The sequence below is a fragment of the Notechis scutatus genome, chromosome 4, assembly GCF_049901735.1.
Source record: "Notechis scutatus isolate UNSWTSFEM ecotype Mainland chromosome 4, rNotScu1.2, whole genome shotgun sequence".
NCBI lineage: Eukaryota > Metazoa > Chordata > Lepidosauria > Squamata > Elapidae > Notechis > Notechis scutatus.
The window spans coordinates 7,487,962-7,514,640 of record NC_142012.1 but is presented as its reverse complement, the minus strand read 5'-3'; the positions used below and the strand labels follow the sequence as shown (position 1 = coordinate 7,514,640).

At 54.4% G+C, this 26,679-nt stretch overlaps 1 protein-coding gene across 1 annotated transcript in view; it reads left to right on the top strand.

Annotated features, from left to right (window-relative positions):
• The window catches only part of DCTN1 (dynactin subunit 1), a 43,528-nt gene that overhangs the window by 6,861 nt on the left and 9,988 nt on the right, over positions 1-26,679 (top strand). Inside the window, 7 exon segments of the mRNA XM_087965698.1 lie at positions 1,463-1,541; positions 4,381-4,412; positions 20,378-20,398; positions 23,950-24,141; positions 25,330-25,527; positions 25,743-25,947; positions 26,478-26,556. Coding sequence (XP_087821824.1) covers positions 1,463-1,541; positions 4,381-4,412; positions 20,378-20,398; positions 23,950-24,141; positions 25,330-25,527; positions 25,743-25,947; positions 26,478-26,556 — 806 coding nt within the window.

Sequence of the window (26,679 nt, the reverse complement as noted above, 5' to 3'; positions counted from 1 at the left end):
TATCTATCTATCTATCTATCTATCCATTCCATCCATCCATCCATCCATCCAAATTCTGACATCCAAGCAGGCATGATATCATGCTTGCTGGGACTCTTAGAATTATTTAAGATTTTGATTTTCACGCTGCTTTTTCAATCCATAAGCATTTAAGCTTAGCCTAGTTGGTTTGGGCAGCCAGTCCTACCGTAGGCATGAAAGCCGGCTGGGTGGCTTGGTGCCAGTCCTCCTCTCTCAGCTCAGCCACAAGGCTGTTCTCGTAGGGAATGGAGGAGGAGGAGGAAGCGCTAGGTTTGTTCGCCACCTTGAGTTTATAAAAAAATAGTAAAGGTGGGTCATAAATGAATAAATAAACTATCGATCTAAAAGAAAGGAGCCGGTCATTAAAACCAAATGACAATATATAACATTATTTTCAATTCCTTCCTTGGCCGCTGTATAAGAGTAATGCTGGATGAGGGGTCTGTGGTTTCTCTTTGGTGTCCTGATGCATTTCAGTCCCAAGCATTTCAGTGCTTCCTGTGGAAGCCCCCCCATGGCCCCCAGTCCAGGGTTCAGGGCCCCAGGACTTTTTTGCACTTTGTCCAGAAGGATGCTAGGTAGCTGTGGCTTCTGGAGACCTCCTTTCTTCTGGCTGAGCCTCTGTGCCCAGGCAGCCAGGGCAGGGTCCTCCCAGCTCTTCTCCTGCTGGACCTCCTCCCCAACTTCACCCAACATTCAGGCTGGGCTGCATTCCTCAAGAGATGCCAGCTTTGGAAGGGGTATCCGGGGTGGGTGCGAATCTGTGGCGAAGAAGGGGTTGCTTCGAACCCTCAAGCGGCCCTCTGGGAAGCATACCAGCCTCCTCCCGGGGGTCTCAGGTGGTCTTGCTTTTCCTTGCCTCTGCCCTGGGGATCCGAGCATTCGTGGCCCAAAATGCGTGGAGGGTGGGCAGTCGGTTCTAAAAGGCTCCGAATGAGGCGATGTGCAGGTGCTTCACCTGTGAGGAATTCACATGGCCCCTGAAAGGACTGGCAGTCAGCCACAGGTAAGCAACCAGCAGCTTTTAGAGGAAGATTGGCTCCCATAGTTCTGATCTCCTCATCGGCTGCAGAGGGCGTTTGCAAAGCAGGCTGAAGCCCAGAATCTCCCAGTTGTACCTTCGCTGCCTCAGGGACCCTCGGGGGATCTGCCAGGGCCCCAAAGAAGAAGGGCCTGGGTGGCCCCTTCCTGCCTGGGAAGCTCCACAGAAATGTCCTTGAAACTCTGGGTTGGCAAAGGACAGAGGGCAGCCTTGGGGGACGCTGACCACGCGGGTGGATGCAGCGCCATGCAGGGAAAGCCTTTTAGAATTGAATTGAATTCTTTATTGGCCAAGTGTGATTGGACACACAAGGAATTTGTCTTGGTGCGTTGTGGCCAGAAGAGGCTGGGAAGGAAGAAGAAGGGGCCATCTTGTTCACCTCCTTTCCTTTCTCTTTAGATCCAGGTGTTTGAGGATGGCGCAGACACCACCTCCCCAGAAACCCCGGAGGCTTCAGCATCAAGAGTCCCCAAGAGAGGTAGGGTTTTCGGCTTTTTCAGCCTCCTGGGGGGCCTTCCCTGCCTGTTTACTGTGGCCATTTACGATGGAAAATGTCCCCAGATTTATCTCTGTTCTGACCAAGGCTTCCTGAGACAGTAACAATGACACGCTCTTCCCAAAAACCTTGTTTTTATTTCAACGGCTGTGAATTATATGCAGTCACAGCCCGTAATGAGTCCCAAACAGTTTATGAATAGTCCCACAGAAGTCTGCCACAGTCTTTTGGGATAAGGCTGATAAGCACCCACCTTTATCTCCCTGGAAATGCTGCCAACAACTAAATTGCCAATTAGCTGTACAAGGCCAAATGGAGCACAAAGTCAACACAGAGCTTCAGATTTTAAACCAACCAGAACGAACAAAGTTGCTTCCTGCAAAGGCTCATGTCCCTTTGCTCCTCCTTTGTGTCTTATGGGAGGGGCCAGTCACCTCCAAGCCTTACTCCTGAGTCGCCCCTTTTGTCTTAACTGTTCTTGCCTTCTGGCAGCTCTGTGCAAGCGCGCACTGGGAACAGGCTCCCCCTGTTCCTCTGCCTCACTGATGTGCACATAACTCTCAGGTGGCCCTGGCCCCATCTCTGTGTTGGACGCAGATCCCTCATCCGAGCCCTCCACAGACTCCAGGACTGGCCCATGGTCCTCCTTACTGTCCGACTCTGCTGCCAGTTCCACAAGCCGCCGGCGGACCACAACAATCTCTTCCTTTGGGAACCTTGGGTGGCCGCCTGTCTTGTATGCCCTGATTCTGAGCATTGCCCCTTGAAGCGGTTTAGGTAGGAATAAAAGAGTTTGCCAGCGCAGATGGCAAGAGTGAAATCCCCATGAAATGGGGCCAGACCCCTTCCGAGAAGGTGGTCCTTTGCCTCTGGGCAGCCGTGTCTTGCCTTTCAAGAGGAGGAGACCCTACAAAAGTTCTGGCCATGAGGGGCTGCCTGTCAGCCTTCAGGATTTTCTCCCTTTGCTTTGCATCTTTCGGCTGTCATAAGTAACGGGGCTCCCAGCAGGCGACTTATGGTGGCATTTTCCAGAAGCCCCCACGGATCCTGCTTCACGGGGGGGAGCTTGCTGCCCCTGCTAGCCTGGGCTGGATGCCGAGGCCCTCCGTGGATCTGCTTGGTCCCACGGGAGCCTGGGCTGGCTGAGCTGGGGCCCCCATGGGGTTGGGAAAGCTGGGCCAAGGAAAGGGGAGGGGCCCACTTCAGGCCCGGAAAAGCAGGTGGTTTTCAGGGGTGGAGCAGAAGGTGAGATGGTTGTTAAGGAAGGGGAATAGAGAGGAGCCGGCATGCCGGAGAGATGGCGGCAGGGAAGCAGCCTCCAAGCAGCATTTCGTCTTGGAGGAGGTTCGGCTTCCCTGATAATCGCTTTGTGACGGAGGGTTCCCTTGGAAACCGCCACAGGCGATATACAGGCCCCTGCAGGCTTTTTCGTGGCCTGCTGGCATCCCCTCTTTCGGCCATGGCTTCCCCAGCTGCCATTAGTGGTGGGTGGGCTGCAGAGGGCCAGAGAAGGAGAGCTTGATCCCAGGGCTTGGGTGGATCACCGTGGGTGCCCCAAAAGGTCAAGAGAAAGAACCTCCTGCCCACATCCCCCCCCCCACTCGGAGCCTGGAGTGCAGGGAGCAGATTTGGGGGATCAGCTTCGCTTTTTCTCTTCCTTGCTGGGCCCTTTGATTCCCTTTGCGGTTTGGCCTGCGTTGCTCCCAGCAGGACGTTCAGTCCAGGCCAGGTCCAGCTGAAGACGGGGACAAGGTTTAGGGTAGCTGCCCTGTGAATATCGGCCTCTCCGCCCTGCAGGTTGACTGGTTGCTGCCTTGCAGCTGGTGATGCAGAACCGGGTGGGAGTGGATGCGTGGGGCTGTGGGGTGGAAGGTCTAGACTGGGGCTGGGAGACCCGTTTGCAGGGTTCCCCTCAGGTCCAGGAGCTCCCTGGGGGGGCTTTGAGTGCCCTCCCTCTCCAGGGTGGGTAGGGTAGGAGGGGAGGGGATGAACAGCCACAAAGGAGGCCCAGGGGAATCCCTTTCTCTTAGCCAAGCTACCTCACGGGGGCAGGGGGCGGTAGGGGGAATATGGTAGAGAGAGAGAAAAATGGGAGGAAGGAGTGAGCACGATGGACACAGCCGAACCCTAACTCTGGAGGATGGGGAAACGAATAATCACAACAAATGGAAGAAAGGATAAATAAAGAAGTCTTGAGTTTGTTACTAATAGGACAGCGATGGAACAAAAAGCACTCCAGGACTCTTAAGACATAAATTGGCACACATTTTTGGTGCAAACCTTCTGCGATTCCCTGCCAGGGCCACACCCCGAGGGCCACACCTAGAGATGGCATTCAGGGCTCAGGGCCGGACGGTCCTACTTCAAAGCTGCTGCTCTTCTTCTTCTTCTTCTTCTTCTTCTTCTTCTTCTTCTTCTTCTTCTTCTTCTTCTTCTTCTTCTTCTTCTTCTTCTTCTTCTTCTTCTTCTTCTTCTTCTCCTTCTTCTCCTTCTCCTCCTTCTCCTTCTCCTTCTCCTTCCTCTTCCTCTTCCTCTTCTTCTTCTTCCTCCTCCTCTTCTCTCCTCCTCCTCCTCCTCCTCCTCCTCCTCCTCCTCCTCCTCCTCCTCCTCCTCCTCCTCCTCCTCCTCCTCCTCCTCCTCCTCCTCCTCCTCTTCCTCCTTCTTCTTCTTCTTCTTCTTCTTCCCAAACGAGTTCAGAGGATTCTCCAGGAGCTCATAAAGTGCAGGCTTGGGTGGCGTCTAGCCTTTTTACGAGGAAATACCACCTCCCCCCAATAAAACCACTTTCAAAAACATTGTTGTTTTCATTTTTCTCCTCCAGATTCTTCAGAAGGCCCCAAATCCAGCAAACTGGTAAGTAGTTTATTTCTGCCGTATCATCGTTCGATGTCGCCTGTACCGGCCTGGTGTTCATTGCAAAAGAGAAATGTGGCCAGACCCCTTTCCCACGAGATGCTTTGCAACGGGGCCCACTGCGTATTATTTGGAGGTGGATGGGAGGGGTTTGCTTGCTTTACACAAGACCTCTTCAACCCTGACCCTTTTCGTCACCACCTAAAACACACCACCCTGTGCTCAGCTGGCGAGGGACATCTCCATCGGCCCTGGAGGAAAAGGACTGAGCGTCCGGAAGATCTCTTCCCATGAGCTCAGGTGGCCCCATCGAAGTGAAGCCCTCCTGGGTTGCAGCCCCTCACTCGTCTTCTTGTGCCGATCCAAGAGGCCTAAAGGGGCTTCTCCCTCCGGGTCCCCCCGAATGAAGCCTTCCCAGCGGGCCAGGTGGCTTCGTTCGGGCCCCAGGCTCTTCCCTGCTTTTGTGATTCCAGGGGGATGTAAAACAATTCTGACTTTGGGAGGGTTTAGACTTTTTCTTCTGCTTTTATATTTTTATGGCTTTATCCATCCTTGTAAACTGTCCGTGGGATGAAATAGGCAACGGGCCTCCTCCGCCTCGAGGTCCGGCTCAGCTGTTTTCTTTGCTCCTTCTGTCCATCGAATGGCCATTTGGTCCTCCCTCCTTCCGTCCAGTCTGTCCTCAAGCCAGGCTGCTTCTCCCTGTTAAGGGCTGCAGGGAGGCAGCTGCTCCTCTCGGCCTTCTTCGGAGCTGGACTTCTCCCCCCCCACCCTCCGACTTCTGCAGCCTCTCCTCGGGGGGGCCTCTCCTCCTCTTGGTTCTCTCTGCTCTGGCCAGGCTTGTGCCCTTCCTTAAGCTGCTGCCCCATGGCCTCAGCCCCGAAGCTCTTGCCCCCCCCCACCCCGCTCCCACTTGTCCCCCTCTGAAGTCACGGGGCCCTGATAAGTGTTGCAGAAGAGAAGGGACCTGCTTCCGCCCTGCAAACATGTGCGATGGTGGCTGAGATAGCAATAGCAATAACCCTTAGACTTACATACCGCATCACAGCCCCCTCTAAGCAGTTTACGGAGTCAGCATGTTGCCCCCCAACAATCTGGCTCCTCATTTTACCCACCTCAGAAGGATGGAAGTCTGAGCCAACTTGGAGCCTGGTGGGATTCGGTCTGCCAAATTGCAGGCAGCCGGCAGTCAGCAGAAGTAGCCTGCAGTGCTGCACTCTAACCACTGCGCCACCGAGGCTCCTGCATGCTGGGATCCCTCTGACCCCTCACGTTGTCCTGGCTCTTGTGCTGTTCGTGGTTCGGGGCCAGTTTGTTGCCTGCCCAGATCTGAGCGTCCCTTCATCCTGGATGGCCCCTCTCCCTCCCCACCCCCATCCATCACAGGAGCTCCCTCTGGGCCTTTGGCGCCTCCCCCATTAGGCCAGCGGTTTCTTTCCCCTGCCCTGAGCAGCAAATCACAGCCTGAATTGGGGACTCCCAATCTGAAGCGGCAGACAGCTGCACTGGCGGTTGGGGGGGGAAGCTTGGAAACACAGGGTTCCCAGAAGGGATGTGGCTGCTGTCAGTTAAGCGCATTGCTTGTGTCCCCCTGGGGCCGGACTGGGCCTGGGGTTGGGGACCGGCTCTGGTCCCATCATGACAGGCCTGGGGGGGAGTGAGAGAGAATGAGAGAGAGTTGCCCTCCTGCCATTCCTCAGGCCCAGGGGTGGGATTCTACCAGTTCGCACCTATTCGCTAGAACTGGGTGTTAACATTCTAAGCAGTTTGCAGAACCAGTTGTTAGAAGAAATTACTGGTCTAATCCTGTAAGGAAGGCAGGAAGGAAACATTCTGGTGTTGCTTACAGAAACTGCTTCTCCAGTACTGCAGGCTTATTACATTTTTGGAAGGACTAGACTTCCTGTCTCTGGAATGTCTCTGGAATTTCCCCCCCCTCCTTTGCTGGTACTTTGCTTGTGTGGAGTGACCATTCAAAGTTACAATGGCACTGAAAAAAGTGACTTATGACCATTTTTCACACTTACGACTGTTGCAACATCCCCACAGTCACGAGAGGCCAGGCGAGGAGATGCGTGCCTCGATGTGAGTGATGTTGAGTTGGCCACACCCAGCCAGTCACATGACCACCAAGCCACGCCCACCACCTAAGCCACGCCCACAGAACCAGTTGTTAAAAAATCTGAATCCCACCCCTGCTCAGGCCGGCCCATGCGCTGCGGCACTGGGCTTGCTCCAGAAAAGGAATCCGGGCCAGGGGGTCTCTTGAGCCTTAACTGTCCACAGGCAGCTCTGCCTCTCATTCCTTCCTCCCTGGGAAGAATTTTCTTTGGGAAGCGCTTGCGGCCGTGTCGGTCGTTCTGCAGTCACAGAACGTGAATAAAAGAGGCAAATGGAGCAGCGGGACTGTCTCCTCTTTGCATGGTGTTTGCTCGTGTGAACGTTGCGTAGCCAGAGCGCGATTCATCCATACAAATGAAAAAAAAGGCCGAAATAATACCCCCAAAGCGATCAAGAGTTCTGCTGTTTGCCGTCATCTTTGGCACTTTTGGTGTTTCTTTGTTTTGGAGCAAAAACTGGAACAGGGAGTTTTGGAAAAGGGAAGGAGCACTGTGCTGTGTTGCAAAGGAATCCACAAACACACAACACTCTTTCCTCTTTTGCCTGGGGGGACGTTGCTCTGCTGGGCTTTAGGTTGTACGGGGTGGTTGTAGGTGGTTTTGGGGGGCCTCCAGCCCGTCCCATGGGCTGCCTCCGATGAGCCCTTCTGGCCTCGCTTAACGGGGAGGGGAGCATTTTTGAGTCTCCTGTCCAGGGACGAATTGGGCGCTTTCCTTGCCCTGCAAACTGCAGCCCAAGAACGAAGCTCTCCCTGGCCAGGGAGAGAATGAGGATCCGGGAAAGGGTCCGTGAACTCCGGCCACTAAGGGGGCCTTTTCCCTGCTGGGCTTTGATTCTGCCCTTGATCTGGGGGAGGGGGGGGCGTTATGGGTGATCCAGGACACGGGGGCTTTTCTTTCAGCTTTCCACGAAACACCCTCAAAGCAGGAACACCTGGAAAAACACCTTTCCGTTCGGAGCCCCTGGTGTGCGAGCCCCCCACCTCCGATCTAACCTGTCCTTTTGTCCTCTTTCTATGCAGCGCGGAGTGAAACCTAAAAAGGTGGTGCCTCTTTTTTCTCGTGCGCATGAAACGGTTGTGCCCAGGGCCACACCGGGGGGGCTGCCGTGGCCTCAGCGGCTGCATACACGCATGCGCCCCCCGCCCCTTGCATGGATGTTCCCGTCAGGGCAGCCGAAGGGTCTGACGGGGGTCCCTGACCAGCTGAGGGCTCCCCGGGACACCTGGGCACATCCTTGTCCATCTCTTGACTGGCGGTGGCCGGAAGGAGGCTGCTCATTCTCCAGCCAGCTTAGGATTTCTTAGGAAGCTGTAAAACCAGATGCCCTCCCCCCACCACACCCCCACCCCACGTCGCTCCGCCTGAGCCGGCCGTGAGGGGAGGGGAAAAGAGCATCATGGCAGCGCCCCCTTTGCCCTGCTAATCCCTGCAGCAGTTGGGGGCCGCCCTGGGGATAGGAGCTGGGCTGTCTCCCAGGGTCAGAGCCAGCTGCGGGGAACGGCTGTGGGGATCGAGACCGTCTCCCCCTGCTCCCCCGCTCGCCCCTTTAACGGTCTTCTAGAGCAGGGGTCTCTACCCTTGGCGGTTTTAAGGCTTGTGGACTCCGACTCCCAGAACCCATGGCGGCCTGGGATTTCAAGTCCACCCACCTTAAAATTTGCCAGGTTTGGAGACAACACCCCCCACCCCAGCCTAGAGTCTCCGTCCACTGCTCTGCCCCAAAGCAGTAGGGAGGACGGGCTTTTTACTGCGGGGCTATGGGGAGAGAGGGCTGTGAAGGTGCCATTGGAGGAGAATTAGGCAAAGGGGTCTGGAGCGCTGTTCACGCTGCCCAGCAAGGAAAGGAGCCCTTTGGGGGGAGGGTGGGGGGGGTCCCTGCCCTGGATAGTGAAGGAGAAGCAGAGGCTGAGGTCAGGCTAGAGGGGGAGAGGCCAGGCTGCTCAGCCCCCCCCCCCCGAACCCCATGGACGGAAAGTCCCAGCCTCGTTTCTAAGGTACAAGCAACAGAACCAGGCGGCCGAATCCCCTGTCCCCTTCCTCCTTTGGCTTCCAGCCTGCCCGAAGAGAGGTCCTACCTGTTTCCGGGGGGAGGGGGCTCCATCCTCCACGGCCGGACACAGGAGCCCCGAACTCAGCGGGGGTCGTGGGTGGGTGGGGGAGAACCTCCTCCTCCTCCTCCTTCCAGCTCTGCTTCCTTCCCGCCGCTGCATGTGCCTGAGGCCCGGGCTTGCATGCCTCGCTTGCTTGCGCCCGCTGCTTGCAGAATCCGCCTTCCCTCCGTGTCTGTGTGGCTTTGCATGAGGTCCGAATCTGGCCCCGGTTCTGTCGCTGCCCGTCTCGAGGAGTGTCTGGCAGACCCCACCACCACACCTGCCAGCACGCTGTGACGTCTCCCCTGTTTGGCTTCTGGCAACAAGTCTCGGCTTGCCTGGCTGCAGGTGGCTTGGGTGCCCTTGAGAGCACCGGGGTGGCCCCAGCAAACCCCGGGAGGGAAAGCTGAGGCTGGGAAGCAGCTCCGGTCTTTGTCCTCCGCCTCAGGGCAGCCCCACCACCCCCTCCGTCTTATCTAAACCGAGCCGAGTCCAGGGGGCTGGGAGGGGGGCTCTTGTAGCCCGTCTCTCTGGGTCCAGGCAAGCTGTTGATTGGATTAGTTGGAACCTCTGGCTGTCCTTGTGGGTGACAGGTGGCTGTGGGGGGAAGGGCCCCTCCCTGCCCGCTCTGGCCCTGCCATCTGTCTTCCGGTCTGGGAGAGGCTCAGGTGCGGAGGCTCCAGGGGTATTGCAAGGCCGGAGGAGGGCAGGCGAGTTCCCGGCCAGGGTCGTGTTTCTCTGGTGGTGGGGCTGAGGGCGGGGGTCCTTGCCTGCTTGCCTGTGCCTTACGGAAGTCGGGGGTGGGGTGGATGTTTGAAGGGCAGCCTGGGGTGGGATGCCGTTTAATTACCAAAAAAACCCAAAAACCCTTGGTTTTTTTTCCATTCGATCCTGCAAGTGGCCATCCCGAGAGGATGCAGGAAGGTTGGTTTCAAAGGAGGAACCTTTGGGGGTGTCGTGATCGAAGGAAGGGGCCTCCCTCGAGCACCTGTGGGGTTCCAGCAGGACCCTGGGCTCCGCCTGTGCAGGGAAAGAGGCCTGTCGCTGCCCTTCTTGGCAGACCAGAGCCCTTTTGCTGAGGGGAGGGAAGTGGGGGCTCCCCCAGGATAAAGTGCTTTGGAGCAGACAATGGTTGCCTTTCGGATGTCTCCTCCCCCAGCCTCCCTCCTCCAGCCTGGAATCGTGTCTCAAACACACACACACCCCTCCCTCCCTCTTGGTGGCTGCATATAATGGGCCTTGTTCCTAGGCAGCGGCCTCTCTGGGGAGCAGCCTCCTCGGGGCCTGGCGTCCCCCGGCTCTGCTTGCCGGCTCAGCCTTGGTAGTGGCAGCTGCTCCGGCTGCCCCGTGCCTCCCTTGGCCCTTTTCCAAAAGAAGAAGGGTTTTCATTTGATGGCTCACAAGGCAGGCCCCAATTCCAACCCCCCTGGATTTTCTTTCCCTCTCTAGAAAGATGCGGCGGAGGACATTAGCCCTTAAAAAATTAGGAAGCGTTGCTAATAAAATTAAAAAAGGCAGGCAGCCCCGTGCAGCCGAAGTTGCGCCCGGCTGCTCTTTGGCGCCTTCGGCTACTCACCACCCCGGCCACGTGGGAGGCCACGTTTCCTCTCGGAGAAGCCGGTGGTGGGCCTGCTGCAAGTCAGAGCAAGCAACAGGAGCTTTCATTCTGGCTCCTGAATGGGAATACACAGAGGCGGCCCTGGACTTACAACACTTCATTTAGTGACCCTTCAAAGTGACAAAACAAAGTGAAAAAGAAAAAAGTGACCTGGGACCGGTTTTCACACTTGGGACCGTTGCAGCGTCCCCTGTGGTCGCGTGATCAAAATTCAGGCACTTGGCAACCGGCTCGTATTTATGACCTTTGCAGCGTCCTGTGGGTCACGTGGTCCCCTTTTGCGACCTTCTGACTAGCCAAGTCAATGGGGGGAAGTCAGATTCCCTTAAACAAACCAGGTTACTAACTTAAGAATGGTAGTGATTTACTTAGGAACAGTGGCAAGAAAGGTCGTAAAACGGGGCAAAGCTCACTTAACGAATGTCTTGCTCAGCAACGTAAGTTTTGGGCTCAGTTCTGGTCAGTAAGCCAAGGGCTACTTGTACCCTACTGTGAGCATTTTTATTCGTGCAGCAAAATCCCCTTTTTATTTTCAGCCCAATGGCCAATTGGTCATCCCTTGGGGCTTGGAAGATACGCCTGAAAGCGCCAAGGAGAATTTGGGGAAGGGGCTTGTGGGAAAAATGCTGATCAGATCCAGTTTCTCCTGGCCCAATCGTGCACTCTGTCTCCTTCAGAGACCCCCCAGTCTGGGAGACTCCCCCCAGTTCATCCAGACCCAGGCCTCCCGGTCTGCTTAAGAGCCACCTTGCTCCCCCCCCTCCATTTCATGGACTCCTAGAGCCCCGAGCCTGAATGCAGGGCCAGCTGCACACTGGAGGGGCGGGGGGGGGGCTGCAGCAGGGAGGGAGGGGGCCTCGGGGATAAAACCCGGCAGGTCCCCCTCTCTGCCACTACCTTCTACCAAGAGTTAGCCACTATACTCCAGGTAGAAAGAAAGACTCCTGAGGGGCATCGTTGCAAGCCTTGGTGGTCCTTCTCCTTCCCAGAAGGCCTGGGGGGAGGGGGACGACCAGGCCAGAACTCCCCAATAGAGAGGCAGCCTTAGACTGAAGGTGAATGGAAGCAACCCTTCGGGGCCTTTGGGCACCGACCCTGCAAGGAAGCAGGCTCCAGCGGGCTCCTTTGAAGCTCTGGAGGGAGCCTTGGGAAGCAAAAAGGCCAAGCCGGATGGAGGAGGGGGGAAAGGGGGAGGCATCCAAACTCCAGGTGCACATCTGCCCCCCTTTTCTCCCCCTCCTCCCCATCCTCCCTCTCTCTGGGGAAAGGCACCTGGCCCATGTCTGGTGCAGCCACCCCTGATGCCGCCGCATCTCTGGACCCAGAAGCTGCCTGAAAGCCCGGGGAAGGGAGGGGGAGGGCTTTGGCGTGGTGATGTAATCAGCAACCGGGGCGGTGGTTGGAGGCTGCCGGTGGAGGGGATGTGCCGCCTGCCCACCCGCCCCCACCCCCCACCCCCCCCGCCCGTGGCTCTGGCTGCTGCTCAGATGCTCCCCGGCTGCTGTCCAGCCCCAGGACTCAAGTCTGGGATCCAGGAGGCTCCGGAAGCTGCAGCCCTTTGCAGCAGGCTCTCCGGGAGGGGCTGTGTTGCCGTGGCTGACTGAATGGTTTAATCTTCTGTCTGCTTCTCTTCTCCCTTCTCCTCTTCTCTGTCTGCTTCCTTCCTTCCTTCCCTTCTGCAACCATGAAACAGGCTGCCACCACACGGAAGGTACAGTCTTAAAAGCGGGGCAGCTGCTGCTCCTGCTCCTTCTGCCTGGCACAGCTGGGGCTGGGGGGAGGGGTTGGCTGCGGGGGGAGGAAACAGGAATGGAGGCGGTGGGAGGGAGGGAGGGGGGGATGCTTGACTCTGAGGCGCCCAGTTGCATTCCGTGTTTGCCCGTCGTCCTTCTTCGTGCGTAGGAGTTGGTGCTCTCCTGCTGCTGCTGCTGCTCTTCCTCCTCCCCCCACCCCTGTTGTTGCCTGCTGCAGCAGCAGCGGGCAGGGCAGTGGTGCGGCTGCCAAGGCCGCCAGGGTGGTCACGAGTGGGCCCGTCCTGGGAAAGCGGCATGCCAGTTGCCTTCTTTTCTCTCCTCTCAAGCCAGGCTTCCCCCATCAGCCATTTTCTTTCCCAACCCCTTCGGCCAGGGCTTCTCGGGGGCGCTTTCTTTCTTCCAAGAGGCCGCTGGCTTCACGGCCGGCCCAGCTGGACATCCGAGTCCAGCCCCGGTGACAGATGGAGCGGGTGGGCTCGAGGCTTAGGGGCGAGAAGGGGCAAGCTTTCCCCTGCGTCCTTGCCTCAACCCAAGGACTGGAGTGGTGCTTGTTGTAGCCTTGGAAGTCTCCCTGGCTGTTTGGCCTGCATGTTGTCTGAAGGAGGCGGCTTTCGGGGAGCCGACTGACCCTCCGGGGGTCCTGTAGCCCGAAACCTGCAGCCCCTTCTCTAGATCCTGCTAAGAGCTTTGGAAGGGCCTTCCTTTTCTGCTTCTCCTGGGAGGTGGAAGGAGTCCAAATGGGGGGAAGTTACCAAGAGGGCCGCAGGAGGATTGGATGGCAGCAGCCTTAGGAAGGGAGCCCAGGTGCTGGGAAGGAACCTGGCAGAAGAGAACGGATTGGAGAGGGATGGCGAGGACCCCGTTTGCTCCTTGCATGTTGCAGAGGAACCAGGAGATCTCCTCGGGCTGGAAGGGACTTCCCATTGGTCTCATCCAATCCCCTGTTCAGTTAGTTCCTTTTGGACGGATGCTCTTCCCCTCCATTTGGAGATCTTTGCCTTCCTCCGCTCTTGTTATGGCCAACTGCTGTTAACCTTGCTGGTGCTGGGAGGTTTGGCCTTCTTCCTGGCAGGAAGCCTCTTGCTGGTTCTGGGTCTCCTTTGCTTAAGGGAAGGGAACGCTTGGGAACGTCTCCCAGGGTTTAAGGAACCCTGTGGTGGTGGTGGAGAGACTTCCGCATGCTCAAAATCGTCCCTCGAAATCAGACTTTCGATGAAAAGCTGCTGTGTGGAAAGGGAGCAAATGCAGGATGCCCACATCTAAACAAACCAATCAGTAGAACAACTTGCCTCCAGAAACTGCGAATGCTCCAACGCTGGAAGTTTTCAAGGAGAGATTGGACAGCCACTTGTCTGAAATGGTATAGTCAGGGCTTCCTGCCTGAGCAAGGGGTTGGACTAGAAGACCTCCAAAGTCCCTTCTAACTCTGTTATTCTGTTATCTGCTCCTTGCTCTCATGGGAACCTTTGGAAAAACAAGCTCTGAGACTGTTGCCTAGGAGCTGGCTTTGGCTTGGGTGTGGAACTCTAGCTCTGGATGAGCCACCAGAACGCAGAGCTGCCCTCATCTCAGGAAACATTCATCGCTGAAGAGGAAGCACTTTGTGGAAGTCACTCCATGGGGCAGCCCCACGGCCTCCTTCACAGAATTTGATGGAGGTCCAGAAGGCAAACTCTCCCTCTTAAAATCTTCCATTTTGCGGATCCTACTTCTGTTCTTTCGCTCAGAATCTGTTAAGGAATAAAATGCGGATCAGCTCCACAATCTCTGAAATCAGAAACGATAACGAATCTTTTATTTTTATTGTTTAAAAAGGACACCTAAAGAACACAGCCCATCTTAAAAAAAATGTTGAAAACCCTGAAAGAAATTTGGACTTCCCAATGCCTTTGGAATAAACAGAAATTGAAAGAAGATTGAAATACAGTTTATAAGGTCCAAAGTTTAGGGATAACCAGAGTTGTCTTGTTTCTCATTTACATTTGCACTTACTCAATGTAAGTACATTGTGTTTACTCCCCATTGCAGATCATTCATGCCTTAGCGGAAGCCTTATTTTTAACCTGGTATTTTCATCTAAGATTTTGATGCCCTTAAATCTCTTGCCGGGACTTGCTTCTGATTTGTTACTTTCCAGCAAGGCAGGACAACCGATATTTGTTTCCCAGTCGGGAACAGCTGTGTGTGGCCGTGATTTCAGGGCAGATGGGATGGGATGGGTTGGGCTGGAAGAAAGAGTGAGGTCAGAGAGACAGGAGGGATCCAGTCCTTCCTTCCAGCCTCTCCCTGCAATGAGAAACAGCCCCCCAAAGGCAAAGGGCCACTCTCTGGCCGCCTGCCCCAGGGGAGTGGTCTTCTACAGAGGGGGCCAGGGCCCTCTGGAAACAGACGCACCACAGACAGGAGAGAAATGCATCCTGGATGAATTGTAATCAGCAAAGAAGCCTCAACTCAGAGAAAGAAAGAAAAAAAACCAGTGAGACAATTATTCTTCCAGGGCTGCCCCAAATTCCTGAGTGTAATTTTAAAGCAAAGCAGGGCTGTTATCGTCTTTAGGAGGGAAGGAACGGAGGTTCACCTTCACCTGTGTGCTTTTCCCCATGTCCAAGGAAGGCCTCGGGCATCCCTTGAATTGCTTTCCTGGGAAACCGTTTACTCGGCTCCCTGGACAATTTAGGGAGCATGATTCTGCAGCAGAAGAGACAGGTGAAATCAGCGGTTCAAGATGTGGCAACAGACCATTGTTGCATCAGGATTAATCTTGGCTTGGATTACAGAAGAAAGCTGCAAATATTATCACAGCCCGTGAGGCCTGATCCTCCTCCAAGGAATGGCTGTCTTAAGGCTGATTTGGAGGTGCCTGCAACGCCTCCCCACCCCCGCGGAGGCCTCGCCACATACCTGCCCTTGGGCTTGATGGGTAAACGGAGGTTGCAGGTGGCTGCAGAAGGGCCGACGTGTGCACCTCCCGAATCCCAGCTGTGCATTGTACGGAGCTGCACATCCTGTGTTCCAACGAGTTGATCCCACTACTTCCATGCTTTACTGCTTGAGGGGACACCCCAGCCAGGATTCCCCATTGGCAGAAATTTGAATGGAGCCCCTGTGCAGCTGCCCCCATGTGACAGAAGCAGTACGTTCCCAGTGTGCAGAGCAAGAGAAGTCAGCTTGACCCTTTGTGAGAAGGCTGAAGGCTGCACTGGGGAACTACCAGAAAAGAGCTGATGTGGTTCCCATCTTCATAAAAGGGGGAAAAAAGCAGACTCAGGAAACTACAGACCAATCAGCCTAACATCAATACCTGGAAAGATACTGGAAAAGAGAATAAAAAAAACAGATCTGCCAACATCTAGAAACAAGTAAAGTAATAACTAGCAGTCAGCACGGGTTTGTTAAAAACAGATCATGCCAAACCAATCTTATTTCATTCTTCAGTGATTAGCAGACCAGCGAAATAGGGTGGGCATAATACACTTAGACTTCACCAAGGCATTCGACCACAACCCACTTCTTGGTAAGCTAGAAAGAAGTGGGATAGATAGCACCACCACTAGATGGACTCGCAACCTGCTGGCAAACCGTACTCGACGAGTAGTCCTTAATGGGTCTAAGTCTCCATGGAGGGAAGTAAGCAGTGGGGTGCCACAAGGTTCCTTGTTAGGCCCAGTACTCTTCAATATCTTCATTAACGACTTAGATGAGGGAATAGAAGGGGAATTTGCCAAATTTGCGGCTGATACTAAGCTGGTAGGAATAGCCAACACCCTAGATCAGTGGTGGCTAACCTGCCAAAACGGGAGCGCATGTGCACATGTGCACCGGAAACCGGAAGAGCAGCTCCCCGATGCACGTGCATGGAAGCACCGGAAACTGGCTTAGCTTCCTGGCACGCACGTGCATGCTGGTCACCTGGTCTTCTGGTTTCTAACATGCATGCGTGTGCATGCACTCCAGCGAGCTGCTCTTCCAGTTTCCAGTGCTCCTGTGCACATGAAGACCAGTTGACCAGCGTGTACTAAGGCCCAGAAGACCAATGTGCGACGGCTGGTGTGCCCAGAGAGATGGCTCTGCATGCCACTTCCAGCACGCATGGCATAGGTTCACCATCACAGGCCTAGATGATAGGCTCAGGATCCAGATGGATCTTGACAATGGGCCCTGTCTAACAAAATAAAATTCAATGTAGAGAAAAGTCCTACACTTAGGCAAGAAAAACCAAAAGGACCCAGATAGACTAGGTGAAACCAGGCTTAATAGCGGTAACTGTGAGAGGGATCTTGGAGTCTTAGTGGACAACCAGCGAAATATGAGCCAGCAGTGTGCAGCAGCAGCCAAAAAAGCCAATGCAATCCTAAGTTGTATTAACAGAGGGATACAATCGAGATCAAGTGAGGTACTAATACCACTCTGTAAAGCCTTAGTAAGACCACACCTAGAGTACTGCATCCAGTTTTGTTCACCACATTATAAAAAAGATGTTGAGTCTCTAGAAAAAGTGCAGAGAAGAGCAACCAGGATGATTAGGGGACTGGAGACTAAAACATATGAAGAACGGTTACAGGAACTGGGCTTGGCTAGTCTAGGGAAGAGAAGGACCAGGAGAGACATGAGAGCGGTCTTCCAATATTTGAGCGGCTGCCACAGGGAGGAAGGGGTCAAGCTATTTTCTAAAGCGCCTGAAGGCCAGACAAGGAATAATGGATGGAAACTGAACAGGGAGAGATTCAACCTGGAAATAAGGAGAAACTTTCTGACAGTGACAACAATCCACTGATGGAACAGAAGTTGCCTTCGGAAGTTGTGGGAGCTTCATCATTGGAAGCTTTCAAGAAGAGATTGGACTCTCATCTATCAGAAATGATGTAGGGTCTCCTGCTTGGGCAGGGGGTTGGACTAGATGACCTACAAGGTCCCTTCCAACTCTTAATCTGTAAGTAAGTAACGTCTGTAAAAAAGCCCACGTTCTGCACAGCTGCCTCACGTCCTGTGGGGCTCTCACAACTGGTGCCAGGTGCTACGAATCCTGAAGCCGGGCCTGGTCTCTTCCTCACCAGCCGTATTCTGGGATTGGAAACCTTTCTGGGCTTCTGATCCTCCCCGCAGCCCAAAGTTTGCTCCCAACTGCCTGTCCACACACTTTTCCCTTCGGAGCATTTCATCTTCCTCCTTTCAGCCCTGTTGAAATGATGGGAGAGGCCCAAGAGCCTTGGGAAAGAGAAGCAGCAGGATTCAGAAGGAAGTCCAGGAACCGGCCTCTTTGTGGCATCCTAGCTTGCGACAGGCTGCGATGAACACAAAGCTTTGCATTTGGGGTTGTTGTCTTGAAAAGCTGCACGCTCAGGCAGGATAGTCTGCTTGTTGCACCAAAACAGAAACATCTGGCTGATTGAATTGCTTTCCCACACACACCCAGATGTGTTATGTTGAGCTGTGCCTGGTGACTTAGGATGCTTGTGGGTGGCTGTGGCATCTTTTGGGCACTTGAGCCCTTCCCTGCCGTATGCACTGGATTTCAGGCTTGGCACGTGTTCCGAGTGTGAGGTTAGGTCGGATCTATCCAATGATGAGCTCATTGAGGCTCCAGCTGCCTCTCTCTTCCCTTTGGGCATCGCAAGGAGAGTGGCTTCCCTAAGCATCGCTCTGCCCTGCCTCTGGATCTCCTGTTCCTCCTTAAAATGGGCTCGCTCAAATGGAGAGGAAGGCCGGAACCGGAGGTGGGCTGTTTGCGATACTCTTTCTGGATTCCAGATGACTCCGGGAAGCTGTTTGAATGGAGCCCTTTTGGGCATTGTTGCCTTCACGTGGAGTCATCCCACAGAGTTGCTCCGAGTGGATCTTCAGACTGTTGGCAGATTCTGGGGGAAAGTCCGTGGCATTGCTCAGCTTGCTTCGACTTAGATGTCTTGCTTTCAGCACCCCTTGTCCCTAAAACGAAAGACGTGTTTCAGATTACGTGGTTCAAAGATGGAAGCAAGGTCTGGATGTGTGGTCCGAAAGCACCGGAGGAGGCTGGACTCCATCAGGGAGGAGCCGGTCAGCGCACAGAGCTTCCCTCCTTGTCCCTCAAAGTCAGATGTGGCCTTCGGGCACCCGATGCTGAGTCACTTCTTGCCCAGGGAGCACTCAAAGATGGCGTTGCTCTCCCAGCTGGCCACAGCAGATCGTCTGGGCCCGTCTCGGTCAGGATCCTGGTTTTAGCTTTGGACTAAACTAAGTTTCATCCTTGCTACGAACTGCATCAGGGACACCAGATCCATTTTCTTTCTTGTGTCCTTTCCACCCCCCTGCAGTCAGGTTCTGCTTTTCATGCTGTTTTATGAGCCCCCCGGGGGAGCATCCAGGGTTGGAGCATATCCCCGCCTCCATGGGAGCTCACACAGTGGCCCCCCCTTTTTTTTAGGTATCACGAGATCATGGAAGGCCTCTCTCCAGGGAGAATTGGATTTGACAGCTTGTGACCTCGGTTGTCAGGGCTCTGTTTCTGGGGAGAGAGTGAAATATTGCAGCCATTGTGGCGGCAAGTTCTAGGCCGCCTGGACGGTTCTTCTCTGATGAGAATCGACCCTCTGCATGATCGGCTGGTGAGAGAAAGGAAAAGGTCACCACATAGGAGGAGTAGATGAGATTCTCTCTCCTGACCTGTCCTCTGCTTTGGCTTGCCCGGTTCTCGTCCCAGAAGGTTGCCTGGCCTGGCACGTTAGTGTTTTGTGGGAGGTCTCCTCCTCCTCACGCAGCTTTCTCTGCTTAGCCACTCCCTCTTTTGTGCTAGCTGATGTTTTCAGGGCTGGAAGCTTCCCCGAGTGATACAGGTTCACTGGGGGGGACAGGGCTCCGGGTGGGTCACGGTGCTGCAGAGCCCATAAGAAGCCAGGCAGAGCTGCAGAGATGACTGGCTGCTGAGTAGGGTATCAGCCGGGAGCTGAGTAGGGTATCCCCCCATCGCATAACTTCTCAGATTTAACACAACCTGCTCAGGTGCTTCTCAGCATCCTCAACAACCAGAAGTAGTTGTTTTTGGAAGAAGGTAAAAGCTTAGAATATTTGTAGGCTGAATTGTGGCGTGGATAGCCAATGCCAGTCACAGTTGCCGCCTCCAAAGACACATACCTGCACCCTGGAGTTGGCTCTCCCTCAAAGGGTTTTCTCATAGGTTTGCGCTAGCCAGGAACGACCCAAGCTCTGCCCTTCCTTCCTATCCAGGTGTCCCGGGGGTGGGGCAGAGCCTTGGGGCAAGCAAGAACAAACCTTTCCCCAAGATGGGCAACCGTCCGGGAGTCAGAGCGCTTGTCACGCACGCAGCAGCCTTCCGACTCCCTCCACTCGTCTTCCCTGTCCTCTTCCATTCCGGCAGACTCTGGCTGTTTTCGGTTGGGTGCTGGCCAAGGAGCGCCTAGCACCGGGAAGGCCCCCTTTTCATAAGCCGAACCCAGATAAACACAGCCGGGCTCAGCTCAGGCTTAATGAGCCCCTGTGCCGATCCAGACTCAGTAGATGAGCTCTGGAGCTTTTGCAAAACGAGGGGTGTTTTCCGAATCTTGGCGGCAGCCTCTAGGTTGGCATCTTGGCCTAAATGCCAGGGCGTGCTTAGTGGAGCCGATCCACCCTTCAGGATGGCTTCCCGAAGGATCACGGGGCAAGATGCCTGGGAAAGTTGGGAGACCCTTCTACCTGCCCCCAGAGGGAAATGCCACCTCCTCTAGGTAGCCCGGGTTTTCAAATCCCTCTCCCACTGGAAGAGTGCACTCGACCACAGGTCCTCTGGTCCTGGGAGGTCAACAGAGGTCCAGTCAGTCCTTAGAGACCCCCCACCCCCGCACGATCTTGAGAGCCCAATAGGCCTGGAGCCAGGCAGAAGAGAGACCAACCTTCTTTTTTGCACCCAGGGCCTTGTTTGGCATCAACCACGCTCTAGGGTTGCTGGTCGTCCGAAGAGCCTACGCTTCATAGCTGGCCTTGGGGAGAGGCAGTGGGTCAGCCAAGTGTTTCTGGCTCTCTCCCCCTGGGGAACAGGCTGGCATCAGCAAACACATCGGATCTGTGGAGGGGATGCAGGTTTCCTGGCCTAGTCCTGAGTCTGGCAAAGGCAGCGTTTCCTGCCTGTCTCAGGCGCTGCTGCGGCTGTGGCTGGGACTTCTGGGGAACCAGGAGCCCTGGGTGGGTGCCTTGCTGGTAGCCAGCGGGGCAGAGAGAGAGAAGGCCCAGCGCAGAGGTTTGTGGGCTGATGCTTGCACGCACTAATCTCGCTCCTGTCTCTCTTGTCGTCCCTTCACTCTATTCTCCCCTTCTGCCACTGCTGCTGCCGCCACCTGTGTCTCTCTGTTCCTGTCTTCCCCCTGTGACTGTCTCTCCTCCTCTGCTTTCTGCTCCTGCTGGCCTCCAGACCGCAACGAGGAGGCCCAAGGTGAGAAAGGGTGTGTGTGTGTGTGTGTGCGCGCGGGCCCTGGTGATTTTCTTTTTAAAAAAAATAGTAATTTTATACCAACTTAATGGGGGTTAGACTAGATGACCTTCAAGGTCCCTTCCAACTCTTAAATCTGTAAGTAAGTAAGTAATAAGAAGAAGAAAAACCGAAAGCGCAGGAAAACTAGAAAGAAAAAAAAGAGCAATAAGAATAAAGAAAAAGAAAACAAACTACTTCATGACAAGTATAAAGTAACTTAACTGGTCTCTCTTAAAATACAACAAACTCTCTCTTCCCATATCCCATCTGTAAATAAATCCCTAAAAGCCCGTTTTAGTCTTAACCAGCAAACGTCCTTTTATCAGAGAGATAACAATGTAGCTATTTTTATTTATTTATTTATATTTCATATCTCTCAACCGCCCACGTCCCTCAGATCATTATTGGCTTGATTGCTGTATCGCCTCATTAACCTTGATCAAATAAGCCAACTTTATATTCCTTCCTTTTACTTCTAAACAACCTGGATCTCCAGTCCCTTCAAATAATGTTCCTAGAAGTTGCTTTCTTTTAATTCCTCGTCTCTTCTCCCAAAGTTCTTCAAAGCTTTAACAAGTCTCTTTTGTAAGTCCAATATGGGAATATTGCCTCTTGGTTTGTTGTTCGTATATCTCTTTTAATTATTCAGACATTAGTCAAGATGATTTTGTATGTCCAACATGGCAATTTTTTCCCCGTATTATTCTTGTAGCCTGTGATTTTTAAATCTAACTTTCAGATCAAGCTTAATCTTGTTTAGTAAAACCTTTTCCTGTCCTTTTTTTTTCTTTTATACTGTCTATAGAGGCAGACACTTTTAAAATTAACTTAGGGGTCCATTGTTCAAACACATCCTTGCATATTTCCAGCGTTAAAATACTTTGCTCCATTCTGTACTAGTAAGTCTAATTTAAGGGTTTTTCCCCACCCCCTTTACTTTTAATTGTAATCTTCAGTTCCTTCTGGTTTCTTCAGCTCTCCTAGGTAAACCAGGAAAAAACAACACATCAACTTTACTGTAGGGCTGCAGTAAGAGAGTCTTTCAAGCGTGCAAGTACCAACCTCCCCACTACCACTCTTCACTCTCTGATCCCTGAGGGTGGGCTTTTCCTCAGTTTCTTTCTCTGTCCGATGGGCACGGAGGGGTGGGTGGGATCCTGACTCTTTCCTCCGGTGGCTTCCTGGGCAGCATCTCTGGGTCAGAAGGCCTTTTCTCAGCAGTGGAGGTGAGGCAGATTTCCAGGGCAGAGGTCTCCAAACTAGGCCACTTTAAGACTTGTGGACTTCAACTCCCAGAATTCCTCAGCCAGCTTTGCTGGCTGAGAATCTGGGAGTGAAGTCCAAAGTCTTAAAATGGCCAAGTTTGGGCCCGTGTAGGGGAAACTCCTTAGGTCTTTGCTTGCTTTAAGGGGCCTGAGGAAGCTGGCTATGCTGGCTGAGGAATTCTGGGAGTTGAAGTCCACAAGTCTTAAAGTGGCCAAGTTTGGGGGCCCCTGGTGTAGGGGAAAACTCCTTTAGGTCTTTGCTTGCTTTAAGGGGCCTGAGGAAGCTGGCTATGCTGGCTGAGGAATTCTGGGAGTTGAAGTCCACAAGTCTTAAAGTGGCCAAGTTTGGGGGCCCCTGGTGTAGGGGGAAAACTCCTTTAGGTCTTTGCTTGCTTTAAGGGGCCTGAGGAAGCTGGCTATGCTGGCTGAGGAATTCTGGGAGTTGAAGTCCACAAGTCTTAAAATGGCCAAGTTTGGGGGCCCCTGGTGTAGGGGAAAACTTCTTTAGGTCTTTGCTTGCTTTAAGGGGCCTGAGGAAGCTGGCTATGCTGGCTGAGGAATTCTGGGAGTTGAAGTCCACAAGTCTTAAAATGGCCAAGTTTGGGGCCCCTGGTGTAGGGGAAAACTCCTTTAGGTCTTTGCTTGCTTTAAGGGGCCTGAGGAAGCTGGCTATGCTGGCTGAGGAATTCTGGGAGTTGAAGTCCACAAGTCTTAAAATGGCCAAGTTTGGGGGCCCCTGGTGTAGGGGAAAACTCCTTTAGGTCTTTGCTTGCTTTAAGGGGCCTGAGGAAGCTGGCTATGCTGGCTGAGGAATTCTGGGAGTTGAAGTCCACAAGTCTTAAAGTGGCCAAGTTTGAGGACCCCTCAGTTGGCCAGGCCAGTGCCCACTTGCTTGTGGCAGGAATCAGCTATTTCTGCTGCACTCCTCCCTCCTTGGGGACAAGGGCCCAGCATCTCCTGAGGAATTGCAGTCCAGGTTGTGTCCTCACCTCCCCGTGGGGCCTGTGAGGGAAGACTGCCTCCTCCTTTAGGACCCTCCTTCCCTCCTCTTCCCCCCCCCCCAACCCGGAGTCCTATCACATCCCACCTCAGCCTGCCCTCTTTTCTCAGGGCCAAACAGGCCCAGAACCTCTTTCTCTAGGATCTGGTTTCTGTCCTCTTCCGCTTTCTCTATATATGCAGGGTGAGGCCCTGATCTGGAGCTGGCCCTTGAGGTGGGGGGGTCTGAGCAAAGTAAATAAAGTTGGAAGGATTTAACTCCCCCGGTTTGGAAAAGACAGCCTCAAATTGTGTTTACCTTCCCTTTCCACCCCACCAACCCTGTGGCCTCATAATCCCAATTTGCAGGCAACGGTCCTTGCTCTCTCCCCCCCCACCCGACTATTTTCGGTCCAGCTGCTCTTCTCCTTCTCCTGGGCTTTGGATTCTTTTTTTTCTCCTCGGTGAAATGATTGCATTCTCAGTTTCTTCCCATTGTATTCAGTCTATTTTTTATAACCTTGAAGAGCAATGTTAAATGTTATTCTCTTTTTGGGGTTAAACTGCCCTACCCAGTTTGTCATCTGCAAATTTGATAAGCATTCCTTCCATCTTTTCCTCCAAGCCATTAGTAAGGACACAGAAGGGGAGCAGTGACCTTTGATTTAGGGTTCATGCTCTTACATAATACAGCTGATAGGATTACTCTCCCTATATTTTATAATTTTCTCCTGCTATACCGGAGTTGATAGGTGGGGTGGGTGGGTGGACGGATGCTGGGGTCTGAGGAGATGAGAGCTCTGAGCAGAAGGACCAACCTGAAGGCTCAGTTTAAGCCCACCTTGCCCCTGCCCCACCAAAAACTATGGAAGAGGGAGATGCCTCAAAGGGTGAAGTGAGACCCTCCTGCCTCCCCAGAGCATCCCTGTCAGTCTGGGCGAGATGGTGCTTCAAAGTGGGGGAGAGCAGCCATCTTTGGAAATTGTAGGCATTTTGCCAGCTCCCCCCCCCCCACTCCCCTGGTGGCCACAACAGGTCTTTCTGCAGGCCATTCTGCTGCCTCCTTTTGAGGGGCCAGCTGTAAAATTTAAAAAGTTTTGGCTTTTGCAGATAGCTGGACTCCTCACTTCCTTGGCATTTCTTCCAGAAGCCGTGAGTGGTTGTGCATCTACATGGGTGCCACTTTACAAAGGCCGAGGCCGACGTCAGGCCTGGCAAGATCTCTTCGGGTGAAAAATGCTCTTCTCTCACCCATCCCCTGTCTTGCAGCCCACCCGAACCGGCAGTTCGGCCACATCCAGCAGCACGGCAGGGCTCTCTGGCTCGGCCTCAGCCTCGGCCGGGGAAATGAGCAGCAGCGAACCAAGCACCCCGGCACAGACCCCTTTGGCTGCCCCCATGGTGCCCGTCCCGGCTCTGGCATCCCCAGTGGCTCCTCCAGCAATCCTGTCTCCAACAAAGGTGAGGTGGAAGGGAGGGAGGAGTGTGTGTGTGTGTGTGTGTGTGTGTGTGTCCGGTTGCACATTCGCAACAGGCATCTTGGGAACCTGGGAGGGGCTGCAACCTCCAGATGCCCTGGATGCAGGTGTTGGGTGTTGCTGGTGAGATCCTGGGTGCGGAAGGGCTGCTTCCTGCCCCCCCCCAGCCCCCCCAGACTCCTCTGGAGTCAGGCGCTTGCAAGGGGGGCAGCCGAGGCCGAGGGCCTGAACTGGGGCTCAGCATTATGGGAACACAGCCCTCTTTCCTAAGGCCAAGCCAAGCCAGGCCACAGGTAGCAGCCTCAAGAGACCCACCACGTCTTCTCTGTGGCCAAAGGGTGGAAGGAAGAGGGTCTCTTCCCACGGAATTGCAGCCTCCGCGGCCTTTTCTTGCAGACTATCCTTGCAGTGAAATCCAAGGCTCCACCAGTCAGGATGGGACCTTCCCACAGAATCCCCAAATCCCAGCATTGGCCCCTCTGAGGGTCCTGCAAGTCGAAAGGCTGCCTGGGCCGCCCTTCGTTCCTTGAGCTCCCTTCCTTCCTCCGAGGCAGACTCTGGCTCCTGTGAGCGGGCCTTTTGCCCTCCCTTTGCTCAGTTCAGCTCTTGGTCCCCCACCCCACCCCGGAAGTACAGAATCCACGCCAAAAGTAAGCATGAAGCCAGAAGGTCTCCAAACTTGGCCACTTTAAGATTCGTGGACTTCAACTCCCAGAATTCCTCAGCCAGCATGACACCCATGCTGTCTGAGGAATTCTGGGAGTTGAATTCCAGTGGCCAAGTTTGGGGACCCCTGCATTAAGCACAACCAACAGCCAGGACAGAAGGACAGCGACGGGTTTGCTGTGAAAAAGAATCACACGTCACTTGGCGACTAAAGGTGGTTGCACCGTTTGGTGGGCCCGTTAATCCTGTGACTGACCATGCCAGGATGGCAGTTCAGGGGGCAAGATGGCATCCCCCCTCCCCCCCCCCAAAATGAATGCATTTCATTTGCTCGTGGCATTGGTTTCATTTGAGAAAAGATCCCACCCTCGCTAGAACCAGGAATTGGACAAGAGTGGATGATCTGGAGCTGCCCGGGGGAGGGGAATGTAGCCAGGGGTGGTGGGAGCCCTTCCTCCCAAGGGAGGCCAGGGTGATTCAGAGGGCCCCTCCCTCTGCCCGGTAGGAGGAGGAGTCTCTGCGAGGGCAGGTGCGAGACCTGGAAGAGAAGTTGGAGACCCTCAAGATGAAGCGGAATGAGGACAAGGCCAAGCTGAAGGAGCTGGAGAAGTACAAGATCCAGCTGGAGCAGGTCCAGGAGTGGAAGAGCAAAATGCAGGAGCAGCAGGCGGAGCTCCAGAAGCGCCTGAAGGAGGCCAAGAAGGTGGGCTGCTCAGCTTCGGGAGGGGAGGCAGGCAGGGAGGAGACCCCGGACTTTCCCGTTGACGGAGCTGCCTTGGGATGCGCCGGCCGGCTGTCCTTTTGCTTGGCGTCCCTCTCTCCCCACCTCGACCTGATTGATAGCTGCCGGTCGGGGATCGGGCCCCAGGGTATCAACCGCGTTGCAAGCCCCGGCTGCTTCCTCCCGGCCCCTTGCAGGAAGCCAAAGAGGCCCTGGAGGCCAAAGAGCGCTACATGGAGGAGATGGCCGACACGGCCGACGCCATCGAGATGGCGACCCTGGACAAGGAGATGGCCGAGGAGCGGGCGGAGTCCCTGCAGCAGGAGATGGATTCGTTGAAGGAGAAGGTGGAGGATCTCACCATGGACCTGGAGATCCTGAAGCATGAGATCGAAGAGAAGGGTGAGCCGCCCCCGAGAGGCAGGCAGTGTGGGGACCTCTGGGCTGCAGCCTCAGAAACGGTCCCTGCTTTGCCTCCAGGGGCTCCTTTCCCCAAATGGGGTGTTTTTCAGGAGGGGGGCTTCTCTCCCCCTTGTGAGCCCTCTGGAAGCATCTAGAATAGTCTTGGCAATGAGGGCAGCTGCCGTGGCCTGGGGGCTCCGGACCGCCTGACCCAGCTAGGAGGGGGTGGAAGGGTCACGGGAGGAGAGAAATTTGATGAAAACACCAAAGGATTCAAAAGAAAATTCCAAAATCATAAACGTTTTGCACAAATCTGTGGATTCTGCCTCACGTGACCCTAGAGAAGGCGTATGCCAGAGCTGGAGACAGAGCAACGGCGGACATCAAAACAATCCAGACTCTGAAATTTAAATAGGTGGACAGACAGACAGACAGGGACACAACATTTTTGTTTCATCCACCACTTTGTACATTCTCTGTGAACCCTCTGTGTGTGTGTGTGTGTCTGTGTGTGGTTTTCAATTCTGCAGGTTCTGACGGAGCTGCCTCCAGTTACCACGTCAAGCAGCTTGAGGAGCAGAACGGCCGCTTGAAGGAGGCCCTTGTGAGGTAGGCGCACCAGCCGCTGGCGAGGACAGCAGGAGGGGGGTCGCAGAGAAGCTGGGTGGAGGGGGCCGGGTGGGGTGCCCAGGCGCCGGGGCAAGTAGTAGCTCCCCCCTCCTTTGGCTTCGG